Source organism: Drosophila gunungcola, unplaced genomic scaffold, assembly GCF_025200985.1.
Source record: "Drosophila gunungcola strain Sukarami unplaced genomic scaffold, Dgunungcola_SK_2 000035F, whole genome shotgun sequence".
NCBI lineage: Eukaryota > Metazoa > Arthropoda > Insecta > Diptera > Drosophilidae > Drosophila > Drosophila gunungcola.
Genome location: NW_026453209.1, coordinates 165,828 through 193,492, shown reverse-complemented (window position 1 = coordinate 193,492; position 27,665 = coordinate 165,828). Strand labels below are relative to the sequence as shown.

General features: G+C 36.7%; 1 protein-coding gene across 1 annotated transcript in view; it reads right to left on the bottom strand.

The window, feature by feature from the left end:
• The window catches only part of LOC128263962 (UDP-N-acetylglucosamine--peptide N-acetylglucosaminyltransferase 110 kDa subunit), a 266,337-nt gene that overhangs the window by 112,391 nt on the left and 126,281 nt on the right, over window positions 1–27,665 (bottom strand). The window contains exons 3-5 of the mRNA XM_052999241.1: window positions 22,057–22,240; window positions 21,936–22,004; window positions 21,484–21,680 (exon numbers count right to left, since the gene is read on the bottom strand). Of these exons, the coding sequence (XP_052855201.1) occupies window positions 21,484–21,680; window positions 21,936–22,004; window positions 22,057–22,240 (450 nt within the window). The remainder of the gene's footprint in view (window positions 1–21,483; window positions 21,681–21,935; window positions 22,005–22,056; window positions 22,241–27,665) is intronic.

Here is a 27,665-nt window from a genome sequence, read left to right as displayed (position 1 = left end):
GATTGTTGATTGATAATGCACCAGCCACTCAATCCAATTGTTTAGTCTAGAATCTTGGGGTTTTGTTCGCATGGTAATTTTCCATTGGGATCCGAAAGTGTGGGAACGAACTGATAACGTAATTTGATTCTTTCTGGATGTTTAGTCTAAGGCTTGGGTACATTTGCAATTAGATATCGGCTGATTTGGGTACTAAGGGTGTATGTGTGTGTAGGTGTGTGGACATGTGCATAAGAGTTATATGGGATTATGGATATGTCACTCCCCCATACTTTGAATTTGGCCTGTCCTCAGGTGGAAAGGGGTGGATATAACATTATATTTTCTTCTATTTTAACTGAGTTTGGTAGATCGTTTACAATTTCTGTACTTTTTAGTGTCTCTTCCTTTGGTTTTACATATTTTACAATTAATTTTCTTGGTATGTTCTTAAACTTATAGAATAGATACAATAATATGCTTATGATTGTAATTACAAAAGTAGTTGCTGTTATTATTTGAAATACATTATTATATTTTGTATGTGCTTTTATAATTTCTTTTGTTTGGATATATGACAGCGGTTCTAATTTTGTTACATTATTGTTTATATAAATGCTTTGTGTATATTCTAAATTGGTATTTGAAAGTATGAATTCATCAAGCTGTACTGAACAATTAAGAATTTTAATGAAATTATTACCAAATATAGAAATTTCTTTATTAATGCAATTTTGATTTAAAAATGTTTTAGGGATATTCCATGTCAATAAAATATTTGGTTCAACATAATTAATTTGGAAATTTTTATGTGTTTTGGTATATTTACAGCTTGTGGATTCTTGTTTGATTATTCCATTTATACATTCATCGAATACTACTTTTCCTGTTTCTTTATTAAATACTTTTTCTTCGTGAAGGTAATACTTATCAAATATATTTTCTGTTAGAATGGTATTATTATCATCTGGATACGGAATTATTTCAAAAATTGGTGCTTTTATGATTTCTGTAGGAATGTGGGAAATTATCAAAATTTCATTTGTGTCTGTTTTTAGCCAAGTGGAAGTTTTAATTTTCAACAATTTCTCAGAACTTATTCTTGTTAAATCATCATGTTTTAGTAATTTTGGATTAAATATACCAAGTCTCGTCAACTGCATTCCCAACTCAATATCCTCTATGTATTCCGTAAAATGTTGAAAGTTAAATATTAAAACACTAGCTTCTTGCTCCCTTTCATCATCTTCTTTCAACTTATTAATAACTTCAATGCCATTATTTATTACATCAATAATCATATTTAAATCCGTGTTTTGTATGCTATTTTCTGATAAGTTACTTATTTTCTGCTCTAACTCTTGCTTATCATCTTGATCTAATGTTCCGAATAAATATTTGTAAGTTGTGCCAATAATATTAAATAATCCTCGTTTGTTACGTTTGGCTAGTTTAATTCCATTTATTTCTCTTTTGAGTTTTGCTGCTAAATAACGAATTTGTAAAATGTCATTAAATTCGTTTGCTTCTTTCAAAAGGCTTTCAAATATTTGCTCAGTTTTGGTTATGTTTATGCTTAGATAATGATATTCAAAATTGGTTGGAATATCTATTGACCCGGTTTTGAATACAAGGTATCCATTTTGGGCTTTAATCGGATTTATCTCAATGTTTTGTCCCATTGCCATTTTAGTTATAGTCAATAAAATTATCGAGAGAGTGATAATCTTAAAAAGATTGTTGTGCACTTTGGTTTCCTTCTGCTTCCCTGGAATTATCGTATTTACTTTTATTAATTTTCTTTTTCTTTTTAAACTTTGATTTATAATGAGTTATCTTTCTACCTCTATTAGTTTCTTCAAAATGTTTATCGTCTATTTTCCACAAACTTCCTGTTTTTTTAAATGGGTTTGTAGTTTTCGACTTTACTAATGGTGATTGTCTAAATCTTGTATCTATTTCAAAATCATGTCTTTTCTCATTTAGCCTGTCAATCTTTTTCGTTTTTCTTTCTTGCGTATTATATTCGGGACTTCCTGCATACATGAATATGTCAGCTGGTATTCTATTCGTCGCATTATGTTTAGTTTTGCGATTATAAATGTAAAGAATTAATTCGAACTTAGTATACTTGTTTTCTATGTCTGTTTCGTTTCCTATTATCCTTAATTTTTCGTTTACTGTTTTATGGAACCTTTCTATATCAGATATACCGTTTTTGCTCGTAGTTACTTGAATTTGTACTCCTTCTGAATTTAACCAATTGTGTAAGGCTACACACATAAATGCTGAATCTTTATCTGCCTTAATTTCTTGTGGTTTTCCCATTTCATTAAATACCCTTATTATAGCTCCTTTAGCTTCTAACCAATCCTTACTTGTGACTTCTATGAGGGTGGCGAACTTGGAGTAAATATCGATACAGGACAAGAATTGTTGGTTTCCTACTATATAAAAATCTATGACAAATTTTTCTCTTATATTTTGTATTTCTGGTGTAGTTTCGAAAGATAAATTCGTGTTCCTATGTTCTGTTTTTGCGATGTTACAGATTTCACATTCATTAATTATGTTTTGTATTAATTTTTGATAGTCAGGGAAATAATATTCGTCTTTAAACCAATTAGCTGTTTTTTCAATTCCCGGATGTAATAAGTCTTTATGTCTTTTTAATATTTTTTCTTTGAATTCTGCATAAGTGAGGATATCTTCTAACTTTTAACTTTTGTTAAATGATTTGGATTGATTATTTCTAGATATGCTTGTTGGAATATGAGAAAATCTGAATCATCATGAAAGTATAATGCACTCTTTTTTGTACACAAATATTCCTTGATGATATCTTTTGCGAAAGTGTTTGACATGTTTATGTAAGTTATTTTGATTTTTAGTTTATGAAAATAATGTTGTATATCTCTAATTTCTCCATTTCCCTTAATAAATTCGATCTGTCGAGAATAATAGTTGATTGGTCTTTCTGTGATTGCAATGTAATTCTGATTATCTTCATTTGCGCTATGCACCGTTGCATCTATGCTATTTGCAGCTTCTCCTAATAAATTTTCTTCGGGGATGTCTTCGAACATATTTTCTTCTATTTTAACCCTTGATAGTGCGTCGGCAACATAATTTTCTTTTCCTGGTAAATATTTTATCTGATAATCGAATTCATTTAATTTAATCTTCCATCTTTGTAGTTTCATATTTGGTTCTTTGATATTGTTTAACCAAACTAAAGGTTTATGATCACTTAAGATTTCAAAAGGTCTGCCGTAAAGATATGATCTGAAATATTTCGTGGCCCATACAATTGCTAAAAGTTCCTTTTCTATTGTTGAATAATTAATTTCATGTTCGTTTAATGTTCGGCTAGCATAACATATTGGTTTATGGTTTTGTGATAGAACTGCTCCTATAGCTATGTTGCTAGCGTCTGTGGTTAAAGAAAATGTTTTATCAAAGTCGGGATAAATTAATATGGGGTCAGAGGTGATTAAAACTTTCATTTTTTCAAATGCATCAATGTATGATATTTCTTTAATGTTTATTGTGGCACCTTTTTTCAATTTCATGGTCATGGGTTTAACTACGTTTGCAAAGTTTGGTATAAATTTCCTATAGAAACCACATAGTCCTAAAAATGATTTTATTTCTTTTGGCGTTTTTGGTATAGTAAAATTTATAATTGCACTAATCTTTTTGGGATTTGGTTTTATGCCTGTTGTGGTGACTACGTGACCTAGAAATTCTGTTTCCTTTCTCAAAAACTCGCATTTATCTAGTTGTAACTTTAAATTTGCATTCCGAAGTCTTCCAAATACTTTTCTCAATGATAAAATATGTTCTTCCAATGAAGTGGAAAAAATTATTATATCATCTAAGTAAACTAAACAATCCCTATAAATTAAGTCTTCTAGTAAATTGTTCATACATCTTTGGAAGGTGGCGGGTGCATTTTTAAGTCCGAATGGCATACGTGTATATTCGTAATGACCATTCTTTGTGGAGAATGCTGTTTTGGCAATTGATTCAGGGTCCATTTGAATTTGATGGAATCCTTTAGCTAAATCAATTGTAGTGAAATATTGACATCTTCCCAATTTATCTAATATTTCATCCATTCTGGGTATTGGGAATTTGTCATTAATTGTTATTTCATTTAAACTTCTGTAGTCTATTACTACTCTGAACTTTGGTTTCCCTGAAGCGTCAGTTTTCTTAGGGACCATCCAGATGGGTGAACAGTAAGGAGATTTCGATTTACGAATTATTCCCTGATCTATCATTTCGTTCATTTGTTTATTGACTTCATCATCGAATGATTGAGGGTACTTATAAGGTTTCTTATAAATAGGGTCTTCATGTTTGGTTTGGATAGAATGTTTGATCGTACTTGTGAAAGTCAGATTTTCACCTTCTTTGTACTGAATGTCATTATATTCAAATAAGACTTTTTTCAAACATTCTTTTTCCTCTTTGTTTAAATGCTCTAATCTAAATTCATTGCATTCCCGAAGTTCGTTTTCAATGGCGAAAGTAAAAGATTGATCCTCAGATGAGGGTGGATTGAGGCATTTTACTGCGGTCTCATCCTCTTCAATCTTTTCCTTCTTTGGTGATTTGAGATTAAGGCGTTTTACAGCGGTCTTATCTTTTTCACCTTTCTTTTCTGATGATATAGGATTAAGGCATTTTATTGCGGTCTTATCCTTTTTATCATCGTCACCATACATGACTGTTAATTTATCTTCACCTAAAGTTACTGTTCCATCCTCAAAATTAATTTTAGCTTTACAACCTTTAAGATAATCCCTTCCCATTAGAACATCATAATTGTCTGAAAATTTATGTAAATATCATAATAATATCATCATTATCATAACGCTTTTATTTAATTCCATCGATCCGTTTATAGTATAAACTTTTAAATTTTCATCGTTGACTTCAAGGTTACCAAAATTTTCCCTCATTATATTAATGGATGAACCCGTGTCAACCATGGCTTTAAGAATTTTGCCCTTTATGATTACTCTAACATAAGGGTAGTATTTTCGGGTTCCGAGGCTGTTTGCTGAAAATTTACATCCATTCTATTTTGTGTACTCTCACTTTCTCTTTGTCTTTTTATCGGAGCATTTGGAGAATGGTTTGATGTTGAAGCTTGGTAATTTAATGAATCTTGGGCTAGAGAATTTCTAAATTCTTGTTGAATGCGATTTTGGTTTGACGAAGACTGAGCATTGGTTGAATTTGAATTTGAATTTGTATTTGAATTTGAATTTGAGTTTGAATTGAAATGATTATAATTATTACTGTGTCTTGGGTAGAAATTGGCGTTGTGTTTTTGATAGTAGTAATTTAGAGAATTTCTAAATTCTTGTTGAATGCGATTTTGGTTTGACGAAGACTGAGCATTGGTTGAATTTGAATTTGTATTTGAATTTGAATTTGAGTTTGAATTGAAATGATTATAATTATTACTGTGTCTTGGGTAGAAATTGGCGTTGTGTTTTTGATAGTAGTAATTTTGGTGAGAATTTCCGGAATTCCTACGACTATCATGACGCACAGGTCTATAGCTTTCAAAAGGATCCGCATCCCAATGTCCTAACACCATTGCTGTTTCTTTCAAATTATTAATGGTGGAAATATCCCTTTTTGATAAAGCATTATATAATCTGTCGGGAAGTTTTCTTTCTATGCAATTTCTAATAGTTTTACTCAAAGCTGCAGTGTAAATTGTTTTGTCTGTGGGGTCTGTTTCTAATTCTAACTTATTAATTATATTTGCAGATTTTTTCTTTAGGTCCTCTACGAACTTACTGATGCTTCCTTTGTAGGTCGTCTGATGGATGATAGCTACGAGGTCTTCATAAGGTCTGTGATCCTTGAATGCTCGGATTAGGGCTGCTTTTGTGGACAACCAATTCATAGTTTTTTCTTCGGAAATGACGGCTTTGGCGGTGTCCACGATGGTCCGTTCGATGGCTCCATAAATTATGTGAACTTGTCGGGCATCCTGAGTTGGATATAGCTGTAGTAGGTATTCGACACGCCCAATGTAGCCACCTAGGTCGGCGGGATTGCCATCAAAGTAGGGCAATTCTTTAATTTGACCAATTAGTTGGTTCAAATGGATCTCCGATAATTGGATTGGGTTTGCCATTCTGGTTTTGTTAAAGTTTCAATATTTCACTTTAAATTATTTATTTAAGCGAGATTGACCGATTTGGATTTTATGTTTTTATGAAGTTTTTCAATATTTCACTTTAAATTTTAGTGGTATTGACCGAATTGGATTTTCCACTGGTTTACGCGACGATTTGCACGTAGAGTCTTTTGCGGATTTCACTTGTGTTTTTAAACGATTTCTGATTTATTCGTACTGGTCAGGATATACTAGTTGTGTAGAATAATCCCTAAGACTAGTTTAAACCGACGTTTTAACTTTTTCACTTGAAATCCTACCGGCTGCGCCAATTAAATATTCGTACTATAAGTTTTACATAAAAAAAAACTTTATTTAATTTTATTTATCAACTAGTACAATTATTATTATTTGGAAGAACACGTCCTAATTGTTTTAGGTCTCAAACTGAACTCGCTTCTTAACTTAAACTTCTTTGACGATCATACCTCGGTTTTGAGCTTTAGAGCTTTCTAAGAGTGGAGTTGGCGTTAATTGAGTGAGTTTTCTAATTGCCCTTTGGATTGTTGATTGATAATGCACCAGCCACTCAATCCAATTGTTTAGTCTAGAATCTTGGGGTTTTGTTCGCATGGTAATTTTCCATTGGGATCCGAAAGTGTGGGAACGAACTGATAACGTAATTTGATCCGTTCTGGATGTTTAGTCTAAGGCTTGGGTACATTTGCAATTAGATATCGGCTGATTTGGGTACTAAGGGTGTATGTGTGTGTAGGTGTGTGGACATGTGCATAAGAGTTATATGGGATTATGGATATGTCACTCCCCCATACTTTGAATTTGGCCTGTCCTCAGGTGGAAAGGGGTGGATATAACATTATATTTTCTTCTATTTTAACTGAGTTTGGTAGATCGTTTACAATTTCTGTACTTTTTAGTGTCTCTTCCTTTGGTTTTACATATTTTACAATTAATTTTCTTGGTATGTTCTTAAACTTATAGAATAGATACAATAATATGCTTATGATTGTAATTACAAAAGTAGTTGCTGTTATTATTTGAAATACATTATTATATTTTGTATGTGCTTTTATAATTTCTTTTGTTTGGATATATGACAGCGGTTCTAATTTTGTTACATTATTGTTTATATAAATGCTTTGTGTATATTCTAAATTGGTATTTGAAAGTATGAATTCATCAAGCTGTACTGAACAATTAAGAATTTTAATGAAATTATTACCAAATATAGAAATTTCTTTATTAATGCAATTTTGATTTAAAAATGTTTTAGGGATATTCCATGTCAATAAAATATTTGGTTCAACATAATTAATTTGGAAATTTTTATGTGTTTTGGTATATTTACAGCTTGTGGATTCTTGTTTGATTATTCCATTTATACATTCATCGAATACTACTTTTCCTGTTTCTTTATTAAATACTTTTTCTTCGTGAAGGTAATACTTATCAAATATATTTTCTGTTAGAATGGTATTATTATCATCTGGATACGGAATTATTTCAAAAATTGGTGCTTTTATGATTTCTGTAGGAATGTGGGAAATTATCAAAATTTCATTTGTGTCTGTTTTTAGCCAAGTGGAAGTTTTAATTTTCAACAATTTCTCAGAACTTATTCTTGTTAAATCATCATGTTTTAGTAATTTTGGATTAAATATACCAAGTCTCGTCAACTGCATTCCCAACTCAATATCCTCTATGTATTCCGTAAAATGTTGAAAGTTAAATATTAAAACACTAGCTTCTTGCTCCCTTTCATCATCTTCTTTCAACTTATTAATAACTTCAATGCCATTATTTATTACATCAATAATCATATTTAAATCCGTGTTTTGTATGCTATTTTCTGATAAGTTACTTATTTTCTGCTCTAACTCTTGCTTATCATCTTGATCTAATGTTCCGAATAAATATTTGTAAGTTGTGCCAATAATATTAAATAATCCTCGTTTGTTACGTTTGGCTAGTTTAATTCCATTTATTTCTCTTTTGAGTTTTGCTGCTAAATAACGAATTTGTAAAATGTCATTAAATTCGTTTGCTTCTTTCAAAAGGCTTTCAAATATTTGCTCAGTTTTGGTTATGTTTATGCTTAGATAATGATATTCAAAATTGGTTGGAATATCTATTGACCCGGTTTTGAATACAAGGTATCCATTTTGGGCTTTAATCGGATTTATCTCAATGTTTTGTCCCATTGCCATTTTAGTTATAGTCAATAAAATTATCGAGAGAGTGATAATCTTAAAAAGATTGTTGTGCACTTTGGTTTCCTTCTGCTTCCCTGGAATTATCGTATTTACTTTTATTAATTTTCTTTTTCTTTTTAAACTTTGATTTATAATGAGTTATCTTTCTACCTCTATTAGTTTCTTCAAAATGTTTATCGTCTATTTTCCACAAACTTCCTGTTTTTTTAAATGGGTTTGTAGTTTTCGACTTTACTAATGGTGATTGTCTAAATCTTGTATCTATTTCAAAATCATGTCTTTTCTCATTTAGCCTGTCAATCTTTTTCGTTTTTCTTTCTTGCGTATTATATTCGGGACTTCCTGCATACATGAATATGTCAGCTGGTATTCTATTCGTCGCATTATGTTTAGTTTTGCGATTATAAATGTAAAGAATTAATTCGAACTTAGTATACTTGTTTTCTATGTCTGTTTCGTTTCCTATTATCCTTAATTTTTCGTTTACTGTTTTATGGAACCTTTCTATATCAGATATACCGTTTTTGCTCGTAGTTACTTGAATTTGTACTCCTTCTGAATTTAACCAATTGTGTAAGGCTACACACATAAATGCTGAATCTTTATCTGCCTTAATTTCTTGTGGTTTTCCCATTTCATTAAATACCCTTATTATAGCTCCTTTAGCTTCTAACCAATCCTTACTTGTGACTTCTATGAGGGTGGCGAACTTGGAGTAAATATCGATACAGGACAAGAATTGTTGGTTTCCTACTATATAAAAATCTATGACAAATTTTTCTTATATTTTGTATTTCTGGTGTAGTTTCGAAAGATAAATTCGTGTTCCTATGATCTGTTTTTGCGATGTTACAGATTTCACATTCATTAATTATGTTTTGTATTAATTTTTGATAGTCAGGGAAATAATATTCGTCTTTAAACCAATTAGCTGTTTTTTCAATTCCCGGATGTAATAAGTCTTTATGTCTTTTAAATATTTTTTCTTTGAATTCTGCATAAGTGAGGATATCTTCTAACTTTTAACTTTTGTTAAATGATTTGGATTGATTATTTCTAGATATGCTTGTTGGAATATGAGAAAATCTGAATCATCATGAAAGTATAATGCACTCTTTTTTGTACACAAATATTCCTTGATGATATCTTTTGCGAAAGTGTTTGACATGTTTATGTAAGTTATTTTGATTTTTAGTTTATGAAAATAATGTTGTATATCTCTAATTTCTCCATTTCCCTTAATAAATTCGATCTGTCGAGAATAATAGTTGATTGGTCTTTCTGTGATTGCAATGTAATTCTGATTATCTTCATTTGCGCTATGCACCGTTGCATCTATGCTATTTGCAGCTTCTCCTAATAAATTTTCTTCGGGGATGTCTTCGAACATATTTTCTTTTATTTTAACCCTTGATAGTGCGTCGGCAACATAATTTTCTTTTCCTGGTAAATATTTTATCTGATAATCGAATTCATTTAATTTAATCTTCCATCTTTGTAGTTTCATATTTGGTTCTTTGATATTGTTTAACCAAACTAAAGGTTTATGATCACTTAAGATTTCAAAAGGTCTGCCGTAAAGATATGATCTGAAATATTTCGTGGCCCATACAATTGCTAAAAGTTCCTTTTCTATTGTTGAATAATTAATTTCATGTTCGTTTAATGTTCGGCTAGCATAACATATTGGTTTATGGTTTTGTGATAGAACTGCTCCTATAGCTATGTTGCTAGCGTCTGTGGTTAAAGAAAATGTTTTATCAAAGTCGGGATAAATTAATATGGGGTCAGAGGTGATTAAAACTTTCATTTTTTCAAATGCATCAATGTATGATATTTCTTTAATGTTTATTGTGGCACCTTTTTTCAATTTCATGGTCATGGGTTTAACTACGTTTGCAAAGTTTGGTATAAATTTCCTATAGAAACCACATAGTCCTAAAAATGATTTTATTTCTTTTGGCGTTTTTGGTATAGTAAAATTTATAATTGCACTAATCTTTTTGGGATTTGGTTTTATGCCTGTTGTGGTGACTACGTGACCTAGAAATTCTGTTTCCTTTCTCAAAAACTCGCATTTATCTAGTTGTAACTTTAAATTTGCATTCCGAAGTCTTCCAAATACTTTTCTCAATGATAAAATATGTTCTTCCAATGAAGTGGAAAAAATTATTATATCATCTAAGTAAACTAAACAATCCCTATAAATTAAGTCTTCTAGTAAATTGTTCATACATCTTTGGAAGGTGGCGGGTGCATTTTTAAGTCCGAATGGCATACGTGTATATTCGTAATGACCATTCTTTGTGGAGAATGCTGTTTTGGCAATTGATTCAGGGTCCATTTGAATTTGATGGAATCCTTTAGCTAAATCAATTGTAGTGAAATATTGACATCTTCCCAATTTATCTAATATTTCATCCATTCTGGGTATTGGGAATTTGTCATTAATTGTTATTTCATTTAAACTTCTGTAGTCTATTACTACTCTGAACTTTGGTTTCCCTGAAGCGTCAGTTTTCTTAGGGACCATCCAGATGGGTGAACAGTAAGGAGATTTCGATTTACGAATTATTCCCTGATCTATCATTTCGTTCATTTGTTTATTGACTTCATCATCGAATGATTGAGGGTACTTATAAGGTTTCTTATAAATAGGGTCTTCATGTTTGGTTTGGATAGAATGTTTGATCGTACTTGTGAAAGTCAGATTTTCACCTTCTTTGTACTGAATGTCATTATATTCAAATAAGACTTTTTTCAAACATTCTTTTTCCTCTTTGTTTAAATGCTCTAATCTAAATTCATTGCATTCCCGAAGTTCGTTTTCAATGGCGAAAGTAAAAGATTGATCCTCAGATGAGGGTGGATTGAGGCATTTTACTGCGGTCTCATCCTCTTCAATCTTTTCCTTCTTTGGTGATTTGAGATTAAGGCGTTTTACAGCGGTCTTATCTTTTTCACCTTTCTTTTCTGATGATATAGGATTAAGGCATTTTATTGCGGTCTTATCCTTTTTATCATCGTCACCATACATGACTGTTAATTTATCTTCACCTAAAGTTACTGTTCCATCCTCAAAATTAATTTTAGCTTTACAACCTTTAAGATAATCCCTTCCCATTAGAACATCATAATTGTCTGAAAATTGTAAATATAAATTGTAAATGTAAATATCATAATAATATCATCATTATCATAACGCTTTTATTTAATTCCATCGATCCGTTTATAGTATAAACTTTTAAATTTTCATCGTTGACTTCAAGGTTACCAAAATTTTCCCTCATTATATTAATGGATGAACCCGTGTCAACCATGGCTTTAAGAATTTTGCCCTTTATGATTACTCTAACATAAGGGTAGTATTTTCGGGTTCCGAGGCTGTTTGCTGAAAATTTACATCCATTCTATTTTGTGTACTCTCACTTTCTCTTTGTCTTTTTATCGGAGCATTTGGAGAATGGTTTGATGTTGAAGCTTGGTAATTTAATGAATCTTGGGCTAGAGAATTTCTAAATTCTTGTTGAATGCGATTTTGGTTTGACGAAGACTGAGCATTGGTTGAATTTGAATTTGAATTTGTATTTGAATTTGAATTTGAGTTTGAATTGAAATGATTATAATTATTACTGTGTCTTGGGTAGAAATTGGCGTTGTGTTTTTGATAGTAGTAATTTAGAGAATTTCTAAATTCTTGTTGAATGCGATTTTGGTTTGACGAAGACTGAGCATTGGTTGAATTTGAATTTGAATTTGTATTTGAATTTGAATTTGAGTTTGAATTGAAATGATTATAATTATTACTGTGTCTTGGGTAGAAATTGGCGTTGTGTTTTTGATAGTAGTAATTTTGGTGAGAATTTCCGGAATTCCTACGACTATCATGACGCACAGGTCTATAGCTTTCAAAAGGATCCGCATCCCAATGTCCTAACACCATTGCTGTTTCTTTCAAATTATTAATGGTGGAAATATCCCTTTTTGATAAAGCATTATATAATCTGTCGGGAAGTTTTCTTTCTATGCAATTTCTAATAGTTTTACTCAAAGCTGCAGTGTAAATTGTTTTGTCTGTGGGGTCTGTTTCTAATTCTAACTTATTAATTATATTTGCAGATTTTTTCTTTAGGTCCTCTACGAACTTACTGATGCTTCCTTTGTAGGTCGTCTGATGGATGATAGCTACGAGGTCTTCATAAGGTCTGTGATCCTTGAATGCTCGGATTAGGGCTGCTTTTGTGGACAACCAATTCATAGTTTTTTCTTCGGAAATGACGGCTTTGGCGGTGTCCACGATGGTCCGTTCGATGGCTCCATAAATTATGTGAACTTGTCGGGCATCCTGAGTTGGATATAGCTGTAGTAGGTATTCGACACGCCCAATGTAGCCACCTAGGTCGGCGGGATTGCCATCAAAGTAGGGCAATTCTTTAATTTGACCAATTAGTTGGTTCAAATGGATCTCCGATAATTGGATTGGGTTTGCCATTCTGGTTTTGTTAAAGTTTCAATATTTCACTTTAAATTATTTATTTAAGCGAGATTGACCGATTTGGATTTTATGTTTTTATGAAGTTTTTCAATATTTCACTTTAAATTTTAGTGGTATTGACCGAATTGGATTTTCCACTGGTTTACGCGACGATTTGCACGTAGAGTCTTTTGCGGATTTCACTTGTGTTTTTAAACGATTTCTGATTTATTCGTACTGGTCAGGATATACTAGTTGTGTAGAATAATCCCTAAGACTAGTTTAAACCGACGTTTTAACTTTTTCACTTGAAATCCTACCGGCTGCGCCAATTAAATATTCGTACTATAAGTTTTACATAAAAAAAAACTTTATTTAATTTTATTTATCAACTAGTACAATTATTATTATTTGGAAGAACACGTCCTAATTGTTTTAGGTCTCAAACTGAACTCGCTTCTTAACTTAAACTTCTTTGACGATCATACCTCGGTTTTGAGCTTTAGAGCTTTCTAAGAGTGGAGTTGGCGTTAATTGAGTGAGTTTTCTAATTGCCCTTTGGATTGTTGATTGATAATGCACCAGCCACTCAATCCAATTGTTTAGTCTAGAATCTTGGGGTTTTGTTCGCATGGTAATTTTCCATTGGGATCCGAAAGTGTGGGAACGAACTGATAACGTAATTTGATCCGTTCTGGATGTTTAGTCTAAGGCTTGGGTACATTTGCAATTAGATATCGGCTGATTTGGGTACTAAGGGTGTATGTGTGTGTAGGTGTGTGGACATGTGCATAAGAGTTATATGGGATTATGGATATGTCACTATATATATATTACTACTACAGAGTTAACGAACAAGTATCTCTCTGATCCTTTATATAGCATACTTTGAGACCTGTATATTGCGTACATAAGAGCTTGAGAACTACCTTGCTGTTCGCATAGGAACTACTTAACAGAGCATGCAATGCAGAACTTTTCAAAATGAGAAATAAAATATTTAAAAGCAGTATTATGTAATTACTTATATCAAAAAGACACAAAACCAAAACATAAAAATAAGAATAGAAAATAAAAAAAGTGAAATTCCATTTATAAGAGAAACTAAATTAAACTTCGAATCTAAAGTTTTTAGGGAGAGAGAGGGGGAAAGTTGTAAAATCAGACTTCGTGTTATTGAGCGAACGCTGTATTGATTGCAGTACTGACATTTTCTCTCGGACGGTATCCAATTTATTTATTATAACCGCGTCTACGATTGAGTTTTGCTGTTTTCGTGTTCGGTTAATGTCGCGAATTCTCAGCGGCGGAATGAGTGTCATTAAAAAACATAATTGATTAAAAAGTGTTTTTAAGTTTTATCATTTTCAATTTGCATTAATATCCGGCCGATCTATGACGCCATGTTGAAAAACGGTCATTTAATTATGAAAAAGATTGATAAATATACAAATAATGATAGTTTTTGTGATTTTTTTACGTTCTATTAACGTTTTGAGATTAACGCGTTTAGTTGAGTCTTTGTGATGAGCCTTGTGATGAGTCTTGATGAAATTTTGGTAGCAGTCCGGGTCGTTCTACGTCGTAAAAACCGAAATTGCCACTTTTGAACCGTGCGAACCACTCTAACGCGTTCATTCAGCTAGAGCATCCTTTTTCTTCATATTGAAGTAATGAAGTAAAACTCCCCACAAAAACACATTTTTTTACAAAATTTTGGAGCACACAGAAACAAGGTTGCCTAAATTTCAGGGGGAATCGCAGATACTGAAAAGCCTAGTAATGACACTCCAAAATCCCGTTGTATCATAAACAAGTAGCGACGTCTGTAGTCGAAACCGCGCAAACTTATTTATACACCTAACAAATCTTCGATTCATTACAAAAAAAATAGAAGCTCGTGTTCAAATTTGAGACTAATCGGTTTAGCCATTTTAAAGAATTGTTGGTCACCGATTTTTAAAACACAATTTATGCGTATAACCTCGAAAATATTCACCGGAACAATGTGAAATTTTCTGTGGGTATTCTTAAATATATGTACACTAATTGTATATAACCCCTTAACTAATGCGAAGTGAAGTAGTGAATTAAAAAGGAAATCGAGTCTCTTACATATTTTGATTTTTATACATAGTATCCCAGCAAATTAAATTAATGACAGCTAAAAGAATTTCATGTTTATTTATGACAATTTTAATAAATGACTTATTTTGTTTATTCCAATTGTTAGCACTCTACATACAGGAGGTTTTCAAACCACAAATTTGCAAAGATTTTCCTTGTGTAGTCGTTTTAAATGTAATATCTATCGGTCGATCATCGGAATTTTCCAGACATTATAGTACCGAACCAGAAGGCTTTCGAGTGTTCTCGTCTCTAAACATGAGCCAATCAACTCACCTAACCTAACCTAGGGTGCCGGAATGAAAAAAATATTGTCTTAAAAGATTGAACTGTCCAACAAACTACAAATTTTATATAGATTAACTATATCCCAGGTCGGACATTATTTCCAATTTTAAATATTTTATTTTAAGAAATAAAATCGATTTTAAAAAATAGAAGAAAAACTATTATGGAACTGGAACGTCATCAGCACATTTAACTAACGCACTGACTCGCCGCTCTGGAAAGTAAGTTAAGGGGACGACGGCTGCGTCATCTCCAAATCTGGCTAAATTTGTGGACGCTTGTTGTCGACGTTGTGTGGTAGCTGGGTGCACTGCTTGGTGTTGGCGCTTCGGGAGGGCCGATTATGCACTGCTTGATGTCGACGGTGCGCTGTGGCTGGGTGTACTGCTTGGTGTCCGCGCTTCGGAAGGGCCGATTGTACACTGCTTGGCGTCGTCGTGTCTCGTCGTTCGAGTACGCCGGGTTCGTAGTGTTCTGGGTCGTTTTAGAGGAACGAACTACTTGGATTTTCTAGTGGGATGTGGGAATGTAGGGCATTAGTAAGTTAGTTTCCGGGTCGGAAGCCGGAAACGTGACTTCTGGGAGGAACTCACTGAGATGGGTCGGAGTTACGAAAACCGTGCCGGGCTCAGCGATCTCGACCGGGCCTAGGTGCGTATTCCTAAACCACACCGGGCGTCGGTGATCCTCACCAGGTCGTAGAGCCGGATTTCAAACCGAACTTTTACGGATCCACCACCACTACCAAGACTAACTATCAGAACACTTACCCGGGTATTCCTCCTAGTTGTTGTTGGCCGATGATGATAATCCCGCTTTGGGTAATCGGGTTTTATTGGGCGATGATTATCGATAACTTCATCGATTAAATGTGACCGGGTGATGTTGGCTTTGGGCGCGCGTTTGAATAATAAAAGGCCATGTTTGGAATGTTCTTTTTAAGTTTTAATGAGAAAGTTGAATTATATATATATTTGTGACGGTAGGTCGTCACACTCCCCCCCGTTTAGGAGGCCGTGGCTCCCGTGGTCGTCACGCTGACGTTGCCACTTCGCCCGACCAGGATCCTGGTTGCCAGTTCTCCAGTTGTCACCCTCCGGGTCCCTCGGCTTCCTGGGCGCCAGGTGGACTTTAGGAGGGCTAGTACGACGCCATTACCCGATGCTTCGTTTTTCTAACCCATAGGTGGCCTGCTGTAGCTTCGCTGTGGTTTTCTCGTAGCACTCGTTCTCTTTGGTTTTTGCCACGCATAGCTTCCACGGTTGTGTATCCTCGTCTGCGGCCCATGACGGTAGATGTCTGTATAGTTTTTCTTCTATCAATGCGTAATCTGGCCATGTTTCTGGTTCTTTTTCTATTGCAAGGAGTTTCTGTTTTTTCCACTCGTCCTCCTCTACTTCGGCTCCGTGTATTTCTTCCTCGAGTATTCGGGATAATGCGTCTGCCAGGACGTTAAGCTTGCCTTTGCGATAGCGTACCTCGAATAAGTATGGCTGCATTGCCAATGCCCATCTGGCAATCCGTCCTGAAGGGCTCTCGATCGAGTTAAGCCATTTAAGTGCTTTGTGGTCCATGATAACGACGAAGTGGTACCCTTCCAGGTACATTCGCATTTTCTGGATGTCCCAGTGTGTTGCCAGGCACTCTTTTTCGGTAGCCGAGTAGTTTTGTTGTTTTTGTAAGCTTCCGACTGGCATATGAAATAACGTGTTCTCCGTTTTCGTACTCTTGGGTCAGTACTGCTCCTAGTCCGTAATTACTGGCGTCCGTCTGAAGAATAAAGGTTTTCCCAAAGTCCGGACAAGCCAGGACCGGTGCTTCGGTTAGGGCTTTCTTTAGGTTTTTGGTCGCCTCTTCTGTCTCCTCGGTCCATTTGAACTTTGTCCCCTTCTTGGCCAGGTTGTACAGCGGTTGCGCTAGTTCAGTGAAGTTCGGGATAAATCTTCTGTACCAGGAGGCCACCCCTAAGAAGCTGTGTACTTGCTTCGTTGTCTCTGGGCTTGGCATGTTGAGGATCGCGGCTATCTTATCTGGATCGGTGTGTATACCTCTTGCGCTGATTACGTGTCCTAGGTATTTAAGTTCTTCCTAAAAGAAGTGGCATTTCTCTGTGTTGATCTTAAGATTTGCCTTGCGGAGTCGCCTCATTACCTCCTGTAGCTTCTCCAGGTGTTCCCTTATCGTGCGTCCGATTACCACTATGTCATCTAGGTATGCGAACGCGAATGGTTCCATCTCTGGTCCGATGACTGAGTCTAGCGCTCTTTGGAACGTCGCAGGTGCTGTGTGTAATCCGAAGGGCATTACTTCCCACTGAAACAGTCCGCGTCCTGGTACCGTAAAGGCAGTGTACTGTTTACTGTTTTCTTCCATCGGTATCTGCCAGTAGCCACTTTTCAGATCCAGTGTGCTTATTTATTTTGCCTCGCGGAGTTGGTTGAGAATGTGATCCATTCGTGGTACTGGGTATGCGTCTCGCTCAGAGTGCTCGTTCAGTTGCCTATAGTCTATGCAAAGACTCCATTCCTTGTTTTTCTTCTCCACGATTACCACTGGCGAACTGAAGGAGGAGTGTGAGGGTTCTATGAGTTCGTCTACTTGTTTGTGTATTATTGACTGCATTGCTGGGTTTCGAGGGTAGTTCCTCTGTTTAATTGGGCGGTCGTGCTTCATGAAGATTTTGTGGCTTGCAATGTGTCTTACTCCTTTGATTTGGCTCATCATCTCTAGCTCTCTTTTGAGGGTCTCTTGTATCTGTGCGTCTGTTAAATCCCCTGTTTTTGGTGATCCGATGCCGTGTCTCTTTTGTTTTTCTTGCTTCTGCGTTGGCTCCTCTTCTTCTTTTAATTTTCGCTGTGATGCCGCCGCATTGTTCTAAGAAGTCAATTTCCAAGAGTGGGTCTCCGATCACCTCGTTGAGGACTAATAGTGTTGTTTTGTTTGTTTGTGTCCCGAGTTGTATTGGTACTTCTAGTGCCTCTGTGACCGTTCTGTTTGTTCCGTCTGCCAGTCTTATGGCTTCGATTACTTGTTTTCTTTTTCCATGTCTAGCTATTCTGCTGACTAATTCTTGGCCGATAAAACTCCGTGTGGCTCCTGTGTCAATTGCACCGCGAATTCTTGTACTGCCTATGATGACTTGTGCTAGTAGACGTCGACCGTTGAATTTTATTGATGTTGCGGGTGTGGTGTGTGCCCTGGGTGCCAGCTCTGATCCCATGGGCATCTTCCGTTTCCCGTCGCTTCATTCCTGCGGCAGCAATGATTTGTTCGTATTCCATCCTGTCCGCATACCCAGCAAAACAGTCTTGGTTGGTTATTGCATCCGCGTGCTATGTGTCCCACTGCTTTGCACCGCGAGCATCTATTGCTCATGTCCCAAGATCTTGTGACGCCTCTGTTAAGTATTGGTTGTGTTTCTTGGGGTCTCCACTGGTTCCTTTGTGGTCTCCAGTAACTTCCTGGTGGTTGATGTCCCAAGCGAGTTTCCGTTGTTTGTTGCGTTGTCTGCTGTGCTGTGTGCCCATGTGGTTGTAGTGTCCGAATTCCTCGGCTAGTCGGAGGTATTCCGCTAGGGTTTGGCATTCTCCACGTTTAGCATATCGCTTGAACTCCACTCGACTGTTTCGGTACACCCACTCCAGTTTTTTTTTCTTCTGTGAGCGTAGTGAATCGCATGATTTTCCTGAGTTCTAGCGCATATTCCTTCGCTGGCTCGTTCTCGCCCATGTGTGATGCTTTCCATAGATTTCTCCTCATGATCCGTTGGCCTGTAATACTCTAGGAATTCTTTCCGAAAGGTGCTCCATGACGACATCGGGTTTAGGTGGGTGTGCCACCAATCCAAAGCACAGCCTCTGAGAAGTATTACCATTGCTCCTGCTGCATGATCTAGATCTATGCGGTATGCCTCTGCTAATTCCTCTGTTCTACTAATGAACTCTTCCGGGTTTCCAGTTCCGTCGTATTCTTCTCCCCAACTTCGTATTACTCCCATCGTTATTTTATTTCCTTCTGTCCTTGTGGGCTTAGGTCCAGGTTTTCCTTCGACAAACTCCGTCGGGTTCGGCACTTGCAGGTATTTATGTTTTTCCTCGATGTGTTCCTCTGTGTCGGTTGTCCCACTAATGCCTTCGGTTGGTTTCCTGTTCCGTTAGGTGCTGGTGATGGGCTTCTTTTGTGTTTCTGAGCCAGTTCTAAAAGGCGTTTGATAATTTCCTCGCCGTGGTTGCCGTTCTTAATAAAATCTGACATTTGTCTTCGCATGTCCTCGCACAGTGTTTCTGGTTTGACCTGGAATTCTATCAGATAGGCTTCCAGTTGGGCTTTATTAGCCTCGAGTTAATTTGTCTGCCATTGTATTATTTTGTGTTGTGTTGAGGAAGAGGGTAAACGATCTTTGGTGTTTCTATTTGAGGATACTGTCTTTTTGTGTTCAATTTGCTCGGGCGCCACTGTAACGACCCTGTTTTGAGAGGCGGTATAGCTCGCCGTGGCCAGAAATTTATTTCCTCTTTTGATCGGTTTACCTCCCTTTCCCCAAAGAATAACACAAATCGAACGCTACAGAGCATGGTTAAATTTTAAAAGTACGATTGATTAAGACTGCGTTTTCTAACTATAATTATATCGAGCGAGATACTGCTTGCAAAGTGGTGTCGACGCTGCTGAAGGGCCGAATGTGGTACTGCTTGTTGATATCGACGCTGCGGAAGGGCCGAGTATATCGCAGCTCGTTGTGTATCGCACTGCTTAGTGTGCGGGATCGGCGCTACGGGAAAACCGAATGTTGCACTGCTTGCTACTGTGCAGTGGTTCGAGGAACTGCTTGGCGTTGCCGAGTGTGATGACCGAATGTACTGCTTGTTGTCGACGTTGTGTGGTAGCTTGATGCACTGCTTGGTGTTGGCGCTTCGGGAGGACCGGTTATGCACTGCTTGATGTCGTCGTGTCTCGTCGTTCGAGTACGTCGGGTTCGTAGTGCTCTGGGTCGTTTTAGAGGAACGAACTACTTGGATTTTCTAGTGGGATGTGGGAATGTAGGGCATCGTTATTTTCGAGCTGCCGGGCATCGTTAGTTTCGAGCTGCCGTTTTATTCCGTATCGTTTCCGGGTCGGAAGCCGGAAACGTGACTTCTGGGAGGAACTCACTGAGATGGGCCGGAGTTACGAAAACCGTGCCGGGCTCAGCGATCTCGACCGGGCCTAGGTGCGTATTCCTAAACCACACCGGGCGTCGGTGATCCTCACCAGGTCGTAGAGCCGGATTTCAAACCGAACTTTTACGGATCCACCACCACTACCAAGACTTACTATCAGAACACTTACCCGGGTATTCCTCCTAGTTGTTGTTTCCGCGAGAGTCATCGGAACGCAGTGACTGGTCTTAGTGTGACCAGATTGGCCGATGATGATAATCCCGCTTTGGGTAATCGGGTATTATTGGGCGATGATTATCGGCAATCGATAACTTCGTCGAATAAATGTGACCGGGTGTTGTTGGCTTTGGGCGCGCGTTTGAATAATAAAAGGCCAGTATTTGGAATGTTCTTTTTAAGTTTTAATGAGAAAGTTGAATTATATATATATTTGTGACGGTGGGTCGTCACAGTCTAAAAAAGAAAGAACTATGTCGATTTTTCGACCCATATCGTTGTCGGATACTAATAAAACTAAAACCGATATTCTGAAACAGTAAAAAATTACTATATCTCAAAGTTTCACTTTGGACGGCAACGATATGCACCGAGAGTGTGCCGACTACTACATATAAACGGAGAATTAACAAGAGGAAACGCTAGAGTTCCCCGACTATTAAATTATTAAGCTTACAAATTTCAAAACAAATATTTCCCTAAAAATCAATTGGGTTTTAGGTGGCGCCATCCTCCAAACTGCATTGCAAACACTACAAGCTAAGAGCGAGCAGTACCCCCGCAAACAGCGGCCCAATGTATTGCTCAGCAGTACGACACTAACAGTGTAAATCCGCTGTCGGCAAGTTGCCCTTTATGCACGAACTGCGTTTTTCTAATATTCAGTGACGCCGTAACAAAACATAAATGCAAGCAACGTCTAAAGTATCATCGTTAATAAAAACAAACAAATTAAAAATGCCGATTTCCATTCGGCTTATTTAAACATATAATAGAATTTTTGTAAAAACAAAAATTGTCTTTGACTTTACTTTATTTCATGCACTCAACAACGAAACAAATAATAAATGTTCTCACCTGTCAAATATTCTTGCCTCCTTCAGAACATTTCCCAAGTTTATGTATGCGTCCAAAAAGTTTGGATCAAGAGTTACAGCTTTTTCAAAGTGATGAATAGCCAACCAAATCTCTCCTTGTGCGTTAAACACGCACCCTAAATTGCTCCATGCAACTGCGAAGCCTGGACATGTTTCGATTGCCTTCAGGTAGCAAGCCTGCATATAATATAACAAGAAAGTTAATTATATTAAAGAACAAAGGAAAGAAAGTAAAAGAACAGACCACGGAAAAAAATATGCTTGTCAATACCCGAAATACTCAACCCAATGGCATACCAATGAGCCGCCCGAGTTTCCAAGCAAGCAACTGCGTACGACTTATTGAAAATGCAGTTATTTATTCCCGTTTTCGAACTATTCAAGATGCAACTGCTTTTCCGCACAACTTGACGAAGCCTGGAATGTACTTACTTTTGCTTCTTCCAAGCGTCCAAGGGCTTTAAGCAGATTTCCTAGATCGCTTCGCACGCAATACAGCTCCTACATAAAAAAATTTAGAATTTCTATCTTTGGTATAAAATAAAAAGCTTACGGGGTTATACTGCAACGCTGTAATATACGCTTGAACAGCAGCTTCCATATCCCGCGCAGCTACTAATGCAGCAGCCAAGTTGATGTATCCATCAATGAAGTCCGGCTTTAGGCGTACAGCTCTGCGATAGTTGTCTAATGCTTCCTGCAGTTGCCCACGTTCTTTATAAACATTTCCTAAATTACTAAAAAAAATATTATTTTTAATAAAGTATTAATAAGTTCTCCGTGCAAAAACGACCACCACGGTTTAATCGTTTTTTCAAAAGTGCAATAACAACTGCGGCAGCTAGCATTTGGTGCACCCAAGGGACACAAACGGCTTGGCTTAAAAAATATTTCTGTTGGCTCATTTGAGTTTTTTTATTGATTCGTTGCTTAATATTGGAGTTAATTTGAAGTCAACTGTAAGTTAGTTTATGGCGAAAGCGGGAGCACAATAAAGTTCGCTGTCGCGAGTTTGCACCGTCTTCGCCAACTTTCGTTAAGCTAGGCTCTAAGTACTTTTATAGAAATAATAATAATAATAATAATGAATATAAGCACTCGTAAAATTAAATTCGATTTAATCGCACGCAGTTTTTTCCTTTTCGTTGTCGTTTGCCGAATTAAGTTCACGCCACTAACTTCGTTATCGTTGGTTTGATTTAGAAAAAATATTCAAATTTGTCTACAAATTATTAATATCTACATATATCAAACACACAACCTATTTGAACCGCAATTGGATGCTAAATTTGTTGAACATTAAAATTTGGTATTGCAATCTCTTCTCGTTGAACTCGCAAAATAATAGTTGGTAAAACAATCCCAACCGCTATACATAACCAATACATAGTCACACATTTGTAAGCAGGCGCAGCGGTGAACTCTTTTCGTTTTTGCTTTCGCTATACCGCCGTTGCAATAGTTGTTGTCGGACTTTTTCGTTTTGGCGCGTTGGAGATTAGCAGTCCGCCAAGTGACGCGCTACCCTGCAATCGGTCGAGTATATTGGGTTCTTGCCGTCATTTGCAACCACATTATTTGAACAATGATTAAATGATTTTTTCGAACAAATAATTTAATAATTAAAACGAAAAAAATCTAAAAAAGTTAATTTTTTTCGTCGTTGAAAATTTATTTATTAATTTTTTCGTCATCGTTTAGGTTTGAATTATTTTTTTTTACTCGATTTAATGTTTTCTGGAACAAATCAAAATTAAAATGGAATCAAAAAATTAATAAATAAATCCGTTGTGGAAGACCTAAAAAACAAACTTAAAAGCCGAGTAAGAAGTATTTGTCGCTTGGAAGAACAGCTAGATTCGGAGTGGATCCGATCCAAGAGCAAGAATTGGAATGCAGGCTTCATGATTTAAATGCATCAATTCATAAGGCAAATCAATTGCAGGAATGCATAGAAAAGATAGTTGGAGGCGAGTAGGAAGAATTAACAACAGTGACCAATGCAAAAATTCTGTTGCTTGCAATGGCCGTGAAGGCAGCTAGCGAAGCCGAAGCTCCACGCTCAGCCTCGTTAGCCCCAACTCGTGCTCGACTTCCGAATTTATCTTTGCCAAAATTCAGTAGCAAATATTCGATGTTTAAAAATTTCATCAGTGTTTTCGAAACTCTAGTTTATCGAGATTCAAACACTTAATTTCATGTCTCTCTGGTGAAGCCTTAGGAAATATCAAGGCATACCAAGTCACCAAGAACAACTATAAAAAGGCCATAAACAGTTTAAAAAAATGTACGATAACGAATGTTTATTTTTCATGAACAATATTTAGACATTCTTTAGTCTTTCTAAAATTTCACAGCAGTCGGCATCGTACCAACGAAACGTTATCGATATCGTTTCATCGTTGTACGTTGATCCAGTGTTGAACCAGTGATAAACCAAAAATGCTTCTTGGGTCTGATTTCGAGAAAATTTTAAATCGCCGATATCAGCATTTATCCGCTAAAGAATCGTCGAAGCCAAAACAAGGCAAAGCAAAGTCGAGATAACGAGATACACAGTGTCTGATAACAGTTTAGCGTTGCCACCCCCCCACAGGAAGGTTTTCGGAAGGAACTCGAGACCCTGAGTTGAAGAAAATGTACTTAGAATTTATGGAAGAGTACCTCCCTTCAGGTCATATGTCTCTCACAGATATTAAAATTCCTTCTACTGACATCCATCAAGTACGTCGACCACACTGCGAGTTCCCTCTGGATCCTTGAGATTGTTTAAGCTCAACACCGTTAAATATGGTTCTGGACCAGCCCCATTTCTAGCTATTCGGTGTTTCAGAAGGTTGAGTTAGCTGCAAAACTTTCATTCCCTAGAGCTTCCGAAGTTATTGGATCCGTCTTTTACGTCGATGATATGTTGAGTAGTGCTGAATGGGTAGAGGAGCTAAAGACTATTAAATCTGTAGTCTCTCAGGTTCTTTAAACAGCGGGATTTGAATTGACAAAGTGGTTTTCTAACTCACCTGAAGTCACCGCATCTAAGAACAAATTCAAATCCATACCTATCTCGGATCCAGAATAACGTGAGTATCGTACCAAGACACTGCTGTCATGGGTCTCCGCGCGACAGAACGGATACAATTCTGAAGTTACGCTTCATTGAATCCGATCTCATCCATCGTCGTTGTCGACATTCGTCTTAAACAGGGTAGCTGAGATTGAAGAGTGGTCAGGTGAAGCTACTTGGCGGCATGTCCCCACCAAACAAAACCCAGCTGATATTGTATTAAGAGGTTGTGACGTTGCCGAAATCGTATAGTCAATCTGGTTTACTGAACCACCATTTTTGAAGGATAAAGAAGAGCACTGTCCTCAAAATTCACATTTTGAGCTTCCTGAGGAAGTCCTTCTACTGGAAACAAGGAAGACTGCGGTTGGACTGACCGCTGCTGTACGAAATTCGGACGTTGTGGATGTCATCGACGGATTTTCGTCACACCTCAAACTGCTTAGGGTGTTCTTTTATGTGTTTTGCTTTATAAGAAAATGCAAAGACAAGAGTAAAATTTTTGAAAAGCCTCTGTCACCGAACGAATACAATGAAGCCTTTAATAAAGTTGTCGAGATAATTCAAAAACACGTGTATCAAGAAGAAATCGAAAAAGGCTATTAAGGCTCCAGAGTCAGTTCAAGTCTTCAGAGATTGAACCCATTCTTGGAGTAACTTTTCGTTGTTGCTATGTTCCTCCTACGATGCCAAGCTTCCTTTGTTGTTGACTAAACGCTTCCAATTTGTTCAGAGCTAAGACCGGCATCTGCACTACTCTAATTTTCATGTGGGTCCACGAGGACTCGTGAGTGTCCTTCGACAGCGTGTTTGGATCTCTTAAACTCAGAAGGTCTGCAGTCTAACAGTTCGATCATGTATAAGCTGCTTTGAGTGCAAGCCTCTACTGGTGACACAAATTATGGGAATTCACCCGCAGACAGACTCCGTGACCACCGCCCATTTCACACGACATTGAAAATTCGTGGAAGGCCTCCGTATAAGTCTTATATTGCCCTATTTGATGATTTGCGTCCAAATCGGTTAATCTAGAAATTGTTTCAGATTTAACCATATTTTATTGGCTTTTCAAAGGTTTGCAGGACGCTGAGGATGTCCCTAAGTCGTCCGTTGCGGCAACGCGACGAACTTTTTCGGAGCCAGTCTCCACTTTCAGCCCTTCGCGAGCATATATAGGAGCAGGCGGACTCAATTCGCGTATTCGCATCAAGAAGCGGATGCGTATTTGCGTTGACATTGCTTTGGTCACCTCACATGGGTCCCAACCCACTCACAGCGGCCTTACAGCGGCCTTACAGGCCTTCAACAGGGCCGGGTCGTCTCATTTGGATTTTTTTATAGAATTGTTGTTCTAAATATTGAAGGTTTTCTCTCTCGTTCTCGCGAATTCGCCCCGACTTCGCCAAATTTCGTTAGGCTAGGCTCTAGGTACTTTTATAGAAATTTAATATTCGCACTCGTAAAACTTGATTCGATTCGATCGCACGCAGCTTTTCATTGACGTTTGCCGAATAGAGTTCACGCTACTTACTTCGTTTTCTTTAGTTTGATATAGAAAAACTATTCTAATTTTTCAACATCTAAGAAGCTAAAAACCTATTCTACCTCCTAAAGTTTTATTCCAATCGTATTGAATCGATATATCACTAACTTCCCAAATTAAAGTACAAAAAAACAAGATATGTATTTTTTTAATTTTTCAGTTTTAAAAATTCAGAAATACGCTTTTAATTTTATTCAAATCGGAAAACGATAGAAAAATCGGAAAAGATATCAATCAGCTGCATAGGAACGAACGATTAATTGAAGTAGAAATCATCATAGCTTTAATAATTTTTAATGAGTACTCATATAATCCGGAAATTAGATGTTTAAGGGTATATAACCTTCGGGTTGCCGAAGTTTGTTTTCTTTCTTGTTATACCCGTTACTTGTAGAGTAAAAGGGTTTATTGTATTCGTTGAAAAGTATGTACTCAGGTAGAAGGAAGCGTTTCCGACCCCATAAAGTACATATATTGTTGATGAGGATCAAAAGCCGAGTCGAACTAGTAATGTCCGTCTGTCTGGCCGCCTGTCCGTCTGTATGAACGTCGAGGTCTCGGAAACTATAAAAGCCAGATATTTGTGATTTGGCATGCAGATTCAAATGCTACACGCTCTTAGCTTTTAGTGATGGATATGCAGCTCGGCAGATGGCGATTGTTTTGAAAGGGAAATACTTGGGTTGAAGTTTCGCAAGTTTTAGAACTCTTGAAAAGGGGAAGACCTCTTCATTCACATTCAAAACTAACTCACGACCACTTTCTATTTAAGATTCTACAGATTTTAGGTAACTCTTGAACCCTTTATGGTTATAATTGTGATGGGTACTAAATTTCATGTTTCTAAGTCCCTTTGTTGATATCGAAACATCTTTGTCGTTCTAGTAAAATCAAAGTTATTCTGATACTCTGCAATATTTTCTTCTGTTAAACCGAGATCTTCTCTGAAACATATATAAGGTCAAGTTAAAAGTAATCCATTGTTTGTACATGAAATTCAAAACTTTTTTTATGGTTAGAATTAACCGATTTGTTTCAAATAAGCACAATTTTTTTTTCTACAATCGATTGCCATTTTGATGGTAATTTCATGATATCCCTCTCATAAAATCCGTCGTCCTTCTTTGCAAAAATCTGAGCCAGTCGGCTTCACAATCCTCTCTTGTAGCTAATTTTACACTATCCAAATCGTTTGACATTGATAGGAAAAGGTGGTAGTGACTTGGTGCAACGTCCGGGCTAAAAGGTGGATGCAAATTTTTTTTTTCTACAATCGATTGCCATTTTGTTGGTAATTTCATGATACCCCTCTCATAAAATCCTTCGTCCATCTTTTCAAAAAACTGAGACGGTAGGTTTCACAATCCTCTCTTGTAGCTAATTTAACACTATCCAAATCGTATAAGGTGGATGCAAAAGAACCTCCCATCCAAGCTCTCGGAGCTTCTGGCGAGTCGCTATTGATGCGTTGTCCTGAAGAAAAACAATTCCTTTCCTATTGGCCACAGCGGGGCCCTTCTGGGCAGTTGCTTCCTTCAGACGGTCCAATTGTTGACAG